Below are 9,581 nucleotides of genomic sequence, written 5' to 3' on the forward strand. Positions count from 1 at the left end.
CCTTAGAGGATACACAAGAAATTGATAACTGTGGTTGTTTCTAGGGAGGCAGGAGTTTTGAGGTAGGAGGGAAAAATACTTTGCAACATATAACCTTTTTGCTAGTAAACTCATTGCCAATGGACATGGCTTGCCTTCCCAATTAAAAAAGAAAAAAATATTAAAAAACAAGTTAGTTGGCATTCAAGACAAGTCTCAATCATAGCTTAACATCAGGGAAAGGAGAAATCCACACAATTACTACCAAACTTTTCCCGAAATTTTTCCATTAAGAAACATATGCATCTCAAAGGGCAAGAGCCTTAAAAATGTAAATATAACTTGAATCATTGATATGAATGAATTTTAACCTAAATGTAAACTGACATCAGATCCTTTCCTACCTTCACAAAGATTATGAAGCAAGCAAACACTGAACCTTAGACAGGAGAAAGCAGGACATGCAGAAATGAATGGAGAAAAGTAACTGGAAAGGTTGAAACACAATTTACTTATTTCGCAATTACTTGCAATCTGCTTTCATCCATGGACACAAAAATCAAACAGCTGCTCAAAGTGATTTCATATCTTTTTATATAACTAGATAAATATGCCAATATTTTACCAGGAATTATGGCTGCAAGCAACTTATGATTCTTTTTCATATAACTGAAGAAGATAAAGCTTCAATAAAGTTAGGGGTTTCCTGTATTATGAAGGATAAGCACAAAAGCTAATAATGAAGCCACATAAAACATTCAAACTTACTTGCAAAATATGTGGTCACACTTTGTGGAAACAGGTTCTTTGATCAACTCCAGACTAGAAGGGGAGGGAAAAAAAAAAAGAGAAAATAAATGAAGCTCAATAATTCATTTAAAAATAAATTTATTCTTAGTAAAGAAGTTCAACTTTAAGCTGCTACAACTGAGTTAAGGTAAGGCTTTAAGTTCATTCAATAATTTATTAAATGTCTGCTGTACATGGAGCCAAAAATGTAACTATATGATTTTTACTCTCACTAAGCTTTTGGATGTCAAAACAGAATATATTCTTTTAAATACTCTATATTATCTTTAGCATTTACAAAATTGGCTGATACTACTTCATAGTTTTCATTCATACCTTTTTATTTATTTTTTTAAATTTTTTTTATTGAGTAATAGTCATTTTACAAAGTTGTGTCAAATTCCAGTGTAGAGCACAATTTTTCAGTTATACATGAACATACATATATTCATTGTCACATTTTTTTTTCGCTGTGAGCTACCACAAGATCTTGTATATATTTCCCTGTGCTATACAGTATAAGCTTGTTTATCTATTCTACATTTTAAAATCCAAGTCTGTCCCTTCCCACCCCCTGCCCCTCACTGATACCTTTTTAAAGCTATCATTGTGGATGCATATCCAATATGTTAACTAAACTTTAAGCTCCACAAAGAGAAAAACTTCTTGTATTCTTCTGGATTCCCTCACAGCACTTTTTTCTGGTATATGATTGCCTTTTTATTTATAATTTCCTAATATGGAAAAATTCAAACATTTACACAAAGAAAATAGTAAAATGAACTCCATGTACCATCACCCAGTTTCAACAATTATCAACCACAGCCAATCCTATTTCATCCATACCAACACCCACCCAAAGCCCAGAATATTTTAAAATAAATCCCAGCCATATCATTTCATCTATTGATATTTCAGAACATATCTTTAAAAGATAGACTTCTTTTACTATAACCATGAAACCATTATTACTCCTGAAAAATAACTTCCTTAATACCATACAACATACAATTAATGTTTCCCTGTCTCATAAAAATTTAATAATTAAATTCATTTAAATCAGGATCCAAACAAATCCACACTGCATTTGGTTGATATGTTTCAAGTCTCTTTTAATCCATGGATTTCCCCTTCCTGTCATTTGGCCTGTAGAATTGCCCACATTCTAAATTTTGCTGATTGTAACCCTATGATGTGGTTTAACTTGTCCCTCTAACCTCTATTTTCTGTAAACTAGACCTATAGGCTCGATCAAAATCAGGTTCAGTTTTTTGGCAAGAACATTTTACAGATGGTACTGTGTACTTTTATTACGTGACTACTTTCTAAGAGCAATGTAATAAATACTTACTGAAGAAAACTTAGAAAATAATAAATAAACTTAGAAAAATGTTAAAATCTTCAGAAAAGAAAACATATCACCCAATTCCTCATCCCTACCCGTCTAACCACAAAATCACAAGGTTCTCCTGAGATTAATTCATTTACTAATATTACAAATATTTATTGTGCACCTACTACGTGCAAACACTGTTCTTGGAGACGGAAATACAACAGTGAACAAAATAAAGCCTGCCCTCATAGAACTTATATTCTAGTTGTGGTAGACAGCTGATTGAGAAATAAACAAGGATACATAGGAATACATGCTGAAAAGAAAAATAAAGCACTTTTTTTTTTGCACCTGAGGATGAAGTATTTTATTCTGCATCAAGGTATCTGGAAAATGAAGCTGCATTTGGGGCACATTACAGATGAGGAATGATCCATATGTGGTGAGTGTAAAACTCAATTACAGAATTATTTCCTAGTATTACCAAATACTCCATTACCAATGCTTAACTGAAAGTAAAACATGATTTGCCACACTAGAAGGCTAGAAGTGAAATATGACAGAATTTAAGCAGGCAGCTATAAATGTAACACCTGTCTGTATATATAAAAAAAAAAAAAATTAGGAAAATCAACTACTGAGAAAGAGTTCTGGTCTTAATCACATATCACCTGAAATCCAACCAGAAAGACAACCCATTTTTTTTTAAAGCAATTTATTGTATAAAAAAAATTATGAGTCCTAGATGAATTCAATGACCAAAAAAGGGGCACTTTTTGGCTTAAACTACAAAATAAACTGGCTTTCAAAAAGCATTTGGGGTGAGCAGGTAGGGAGTGCAGTGTGGGGGGAGTGGTATATACAGGGTGGTCAGGAAAGGCCTCACTGAGAAGGTGATATTGGTGGACAGCAAGCTGTGCAATAGTTGGGGAAGAACATTCCAGCAGAGGGAATGAGGTGGGAAGCCCCATGAAAAAGACAGCAGGACCCCCAGTTAGGGCCACTACCCTCCTGCCAGCACCATTCAGTTCCCTAGCCCTGCGACATTATCTCTTTTTAAACTCTGAAAGGGCTTACTTCTAGGAAAGCAGAACTTATCACTAAGATTCTATTGGTTCCCTGAGCTAACTCCTGATTGGTCCATTTCTACAAAGTTTGTTCCTAATTAGTCACCTTTGTTATACCTTATTTCCATATGATGTTACAAAATGTTGCAAAGTCTAGACTGGTAGCCTATAAAAGCCTGTGTAAACCTATAGACGGGGTCCAGAGCTTGGAGTGTTAACTCCTCTGGGCTCACTGGCGTAATAAACCTGAGTTCTCCAACCCTCCGAGTGCTCCTTGGTCTCTTGCCCGGATCCAGGTTGCTATTACAACTGAGTTATAACACTGAGCTGTAACACACTTTGCTGCAACAGGAACAGAGAAGACAGACTGAGCAGGACCATGCCCAGCATTTCTGAAGGATAGTGAGGGTCTAGAGCAGAAGGATCCGGGAGGAGGTAATAGCAGAAGAGGTAACTGGGAGCCTCAGCAGGTAGGAACCACAGGCTATTTTAAGTCTCCAGTATTTATTCTGAATGAGCAAGAACTTCAGAAGCTTGATTTTTGGTAAAGTTCAGGCAGGACATCAAAGAACAGGTACCCTGTGTGCGTGTGTGACAGGAATGTGGTTCATTAAATGTTTAACTTTCTGGAACAGGATCACAAGAAAAGCTGGGGGACAATAGGCTCTTGTGACGGTTTTGGTAACATAACACTTGCAATCGTGGGGTTTCTGATGCAGCACATGGCAATGAAAAGAAAAATACCAAAGTCAAAAGGCTGGGTTTCTACCACCAGTTCTCTTTTTTTGTTAGCAGAGTGATCTCAGACCAAGCACTCTAGCTGAACCTCAGTTTCCTTCTCTATCACCCACTCTACCAGTCTCTTTAGGCTATTGTGAGAATAAAATAAATGCCACTTGTTACAACCTGAGATGACTTGTACCAATGTCAGTATTACCACTGGGACTGAATGCAATTTTTAAAAAGGAAAACAACTGGACAAAGAGAAGTCTGATTTGTTACTAAATCATTATTCCTCAGATAGGCTAGATATCAAAAGAAATTCTCAGTAAAAGAGAAATTGGATTTAGCTATGATACCAGATGGCTTTCATTCTCACCACTGACTCAATTCTGAAATAATTATATTTCAGTATGGTAATTAAAATCTAAGCTATGCAAACATACTGTAAACACAAACTTTGAACAGATGAAAACTCCAATATGTAAAAAGGTAATGACTGTTGAAGGAAAAGCATGAAGAGGGAATGGGAGTGAAAAGGAAAAAATTAAAATGTTCCTCTTCTAGGTTCTGATGAGAGTAAATGTTTACTATAAAAGTGATTCAAATATATTAAACACTTTTCAAACCAGGAAATATTTTAGGCCTACTGTATATCTGCATTTTGAGCTTCCAGCATGGATAAGTGATTGTAGAAAGAAGCTAGGTTAGGTTCAAAAAACAACCGCCACCCACTAAGATACACATACTAGCAAACTCTTCTGAAAGTCAAAGAATTTATACATTCATGTGTAAAAAGTTGGAAAGAACTACCAATTATCAGAAATAAATACCTAGGAGTGAGGGTATAGCTCAGTGGTAGAGTATGTGCTTTGCATGGATGAGGTCCTAGGTTCAATTCCCAGTACCTCCATTAAAGAATAATAATAAATAAATTTCTCTAAAAAAAAGAAAGAAATACTGATAGTGACTTAGAGGCCAGCAGAAGGAATTTTAGCTTAGGAGACCTCAAAGGAGCTAGAAGAAGCTGGAAACCAACTCTATAAGCATAAGCAACACTGTTTCCAGTCACAATCAGGAATCAGTTATTAAGACATAAGCATAAGGGGGAAGGTATAGCTCAACTGGTAGAGCACATGCTTAGCATGCACAAGGTTCTGAGTTCAATCCCTAGTACCTCCTCCAAAAAATAAATAACTAAACCTAATTACCTTCCCTCCAAAAAAAAAAAAAAAAAAAAAAAGACGTAACTACAATTGTACTGTTCTAGGCAATGTTAAAAAAAAAAGGTGAACTAGTTATTATTCCCATCCTTGAACTTCCCATTTAAATGATTTTTAAGGTTTAACAATGACCAGCATGAAGAATTTTAATTTAAAAACCTATGTCTGTTTCTAGTAGAAAACAGATTAAAAAAAATAATGAGCTGGAAAATACATAAGTAGTTGACTGAAAATGAAAATTTAGCATTAACTTTCATTCTCACATCTTTAATTTTTATGTACCTGAGTTTTTTAATTGATGGTTTAATTTGCCAGAATGAGAAAGAATATTATATTATTATGACTGAATCCCATGGAAATGTAAAATAAATGGACCCAAATGCCATAGTATTCAGGACTTTTTGATCATTCTTTGTAATTATCATAAGTAAGTTTTATGCTTTTTCAAAAGTAATTTTTTCCCAATTGTCATTTCCTGCTTCCCTGGCTCTGATGTTTCATAAATTAGGCTGTAAAGCTCATTTAGCTCTGGTTTTTGTTTAGCTGAAATGTTGAGGGGCAGGGGAGAGGAAGATAGGTTACTTACAAATCTTGTTTCTCTCTGAACACACACTTGCATTTTCTCTAATCTTAAACTTATTTGACTCCAAATATGAAAAACAACTTTCACGAAGCACAAAGGAAAGGTGCAACTTTCTAATTTATTTTTTGAATAACACCCACTGCTAACTATCACTATATTAAAAACCACTAAACTATCAAAGAACCAATTTAGTTTATTACTTAATACCTTCAAGAAATATTTAATGAGTGGCCACTATGTCCCAGGTACTGTTCTAACTACTGAGGATACGGAAGCAAACAAAACAAATAAAAACTTCTGCCCTTAGGAGTTTATATTCTGTGAAGGATAGAGAAAAAGGATAAATAGATTACACAGAATGTCAGATACTAATAAGAAAAATAAGCACTACGTAGGAAAGGGGATAAGGACTGTGTTAGGGGTGGGAGTGTTAGAATTTTATTTTTTATTTGTATTTATTTGTATTATTTTTATTCCTTTTTTTTATTCCTTTTTTGGGGGGAGGCAGGTAATTAGGTTTAATTAATTAATTAATTAATTTAACAGATACTGGGGATTGAACCCAGGACTTCCTGTATGCTAGGCATGCACTCTACCACTACAGATACACCCTCCTCGCCTTACAATTTTAAATTAGGATTGTCTGCCTTTTTGAAAAATGGTATTTCAATCAAGATTTGTGAGCCATGTAATTATCAGAGGAAGAACATTCCAGGCAGTGGGAGCAACAAGCATAAAAGCTCAGAGGCAAGAGAATATGTCACATGTCTGAAGAGCAGTTAAGAAGCCAGACTGACCAGAGTAGAGAGAGTAAAAGAGGAGAAGGTAGACAATAATTCTTCTAAATTTCCTTTCTGGCTTTTCATCAAGAAAGCCTGATGTATGGTTTTTAATTTATTTTGCAGATTTAAGAGATACCATTGGGGGTGGGTATAGCTCAGTGGTAGAGCACATGCTTAGCACCAGGTCCTGGGTTCAATCTCGAGTACTTCCATTTAAAAAAAAAAAAAAGGATACTATTGAGATCATCTAGTGACTGCTTGGGTTTCATAACCTTTGTTGTACCATGGACCTCCCTTGGCAGCTGCTGAAGCTCATAAACCCTCTTCTCAGAGGAATGCTTTTAAATGCATAAAATTAAAAATACAAAGTTATACAAGAAACTAATTATATCAGAATACAGTTTTATCCATAGGCTTCCACGGGTTGTGGAGGGTCAGGAAGTTAAGAGCGCCTGAATACACACAAGATAACTTTCTAGGATGATAGAAATGTTCTATACCTTGACTGGCTACACAGATATATACCTTTATCCAAACTCATAGACTTATACACTTAAGCTCTCTGCATTTCACTGTATGTAAATTATATCTCAATTTTTAAAAAACTTGAATATTCTAGTCCCCTCATTTTATAGATGAAGAAAAAAAAATGCTCACTCAAAAAGTCTAAGAGACTGGCTAAAGGCTGAGACTTGCAGTATTCTTATTTAAATATGCAGGGTTAGTTTCAGCCAAAGGTTTGCCCAAAGACCTACCCACTCACTGACACCAATCATTTGTGACTTTATTTCGCCATTATTAACTATGCCCATTCCAAGTGATCAAGCTGGTTATAGAGCTGAATGAAAGGCCCAAATGTCACTTAAGCCAAACCAGATTCCTGCCACAATGTAGAACCAATCAAGACAGTGCAGACATTCAAGACGGGACTGTGTGCGTTGAGGCGACAGAGGGAGAAGGGGAGAAGTGGAATGGAGAAAAATGAATAATTTAATCGCTAAAGCTCTTCAGTTTAACAGCTTAATTTTAATAGACATAATATTTTTTTCTCCTTACTTTCTAAGGTCAATTCTATTCATTTGCATTGGATAAAATCATATAAGGAAGAATCTCAAATTAATAAATGCTTGACTTACCAGATTGGACACTCTAAGATTTTCTGCATAGCATTAAGGACATTTTGTACTTCTTCAATGCGATCTGCAGATAAATCCATTTCTTCCTGTCCTAGTGAATTTTAACATGTTGAACTTAAATACATATGTAAATAAATCACTTAAATGGTTTATATAAACAACAGCTTGGTTTCATTAAGTGTCATTTAAGATTGGAATGCTTTAGAATCATACCAACCATAGAACTAATGACAAAAGCCTTATTTTTAAAAATTCTAAAAGTTTTTTGTAATTAAAACCACTTAAATTCTCTATTTTTTCACATCTAGCCTCCAACTACTCCTTTTGGTCTTTTCCTTTCTCCAAGAAAGGGAAAGCCACAGTGGGGTGACTGGGTGAGTGGTGGTAGCCTCAGATTTCTTCAATCATCCTGGCTGGGTTTTTTTTTCTCGCTTAAAATCAAAATCAACACCAATTAACGCTCCCCACCCCTGCTCTTCCCCAGTATTGCCCACTGGCCTGGAGGATCATCTCAGGATCCTCTTCAGGCACAACCATGCCAGCAGCATCATCTAGGGAGGCTCACCCCTCTACTTCCTTCTTGTGCCTTCTCAGAAATGAATATGAATCCAGTTCTTAAGGGTTCTCCCTCCCACAGAATTGTTTCCTCCTCTTCCCAGACACATTCTTGCCCGCTTTTTCCCTCAGGGTCCCCTTCTCACATATACCAGCCCGTCTTTTTATACCATGGTGTCGCCCTCAAGACCCATTCCAGTTTCTACCATCAGGATTCCCTCTCGGGCACACCCTGCTCCCTCCCTTATCCTCAGCGCCTTCCTGCAACCCTGCGACCCACAAAGTGCCGCCCTCCCCAGGATTTCCCCAGACTCAACGTCTTAGGCTTCTCAGGTTCCATCTTCCTCCCGCCCTTTGCCAAATAACACGCATCTTGCTGGCCTTTAGGAGTCACCTCTCCCCGTCCCTCCACACTTGTTTACTGCCTGTCCCCCGGAGCACCCCGTGGGCGCCTGTCCTTTCCCCAACGTTCTCTCACCTTTATCAAGAGCAAAGTGTCCTGGCTTCCCGGGCCCAGAGGCCCAGTTCTCTGAAAAGCCCCTCAGACCGTCCTATGACCAGAAAGCTCATACAGCGCAGACGCGGTTTCAATTAATCTGTAATTCCCGCGCTTTCCTGTTGCCACGGAAACAGGGCGCGGCCTCTGCGCAAGAGCCTCTCAGAATGCGAGATCGAAACACATTACGGAAGGGCGCAGCAGAGAGTCGAGTCTCTGGAGGCTCCCGATTGGTCATCTATAATTTTCCCTGCGTTACGTCATTAGACAGAGACGGAAGAGAAAGAATTCTCCCTGAGTTTTCTAATATACTCCCGCCCTCTTACCTCTACGCTTCCAGTTGCGGCTTATGACGTCACAGTGATTGCTGTACTAGGGTGGGAATCTCTACCTGAGGCCCGAATATGAGCGCAAGTTAGTGCCTAAAACAGTCGCAGGAAGAGGCCCCGTTCTCTCACCCTTTCCGCCGCAATGGAAATTTATTTACTCCAGTTTAGGTAAATAAAAGGACTGTGAGGGGAAAAAACTACGATTTCCAGCATGCATTGCGGATCGAAAAGTCTTGGCCACAGTGTTCCTTGGAAACTGTAGTCTTACGGAGAGGAGTTTTCGACACGGGAAGCGGGTACGATTCTCACCGACAAACCCAGTTTACAAACTGAAAGGCTCCGCGCGCTTATGCACGTCAACAGATATGGATTGGAGTGTTACGTTTTCGTACCTTGAGAGTGGAGACTAGGCTAAAGAACCTACAAGTCCTAGGAAGACTACAATTCCCATCCAGCCCCGCGAGTCTCTGGCAAGTCGTCCTCTAAGGTCGGTGACCGAAGGGAATGCATCGGGCGCTGCATTTACCTGGGAAGTGGAAATCGGCCCCGGCACTGGCCCACGGCTGCGCACTCGTAGTTCCGCCCCTTT

General features: G+C 37.9%; 1 protein-coding gene across 7 annotated transcripts in view; it reads right to left on the reverse strand.

Annotated features, from left to right (window-relative positions):
• The window catches only part of BRCA1 (BRCA1 DNA repair associated), a 53,332-nt gene extending 44,517 nt beyond the window's left edge, over window positions 1-8,815 (reverse strand). For all 7 annotated transcript variants that reach the window (XM_064495752.1, XM_031468706.2, XM_031468703.2 and 4 more), the window contains exons 1-3: window positions 8,646-8,815; window positions 7,613-7,703; window positions 748-801 (exon numbers count right to left, since the gene is read on the reverse strand). In XM_064495752.1, coding sequence (XP_064351822.1) covers window positions 748-801; window positions 7,613-7,692 — 134 coding nt within the window. In that variant the 5' untranslated portion in view covers window positions 7,693-7,703; window positions 8,646-8,815. The remainder of the gene's footprint in view (window positions 1-747; window positions 802-7,612; window positions 7,704-8,645) is intronic.
• Window positions 8,816-9,581: the final 766 nt, after the last annotated feature.

This window comes from Camelus dromedarius, chromosome 16, assembly GCF_036321535.1.
Source record: "Camelus dromedarius isolate mCamDro1 chromosome 16, mCamDro1.pat, whole genome shotgun sequence".
NCBI classification, from domain to species: domain Eukaryota; kingdom Metazoa; phylum Chordata; class Mammalia; order Artiodactyla; family Camelidae; genus Camelus; species Camelus dromedarius.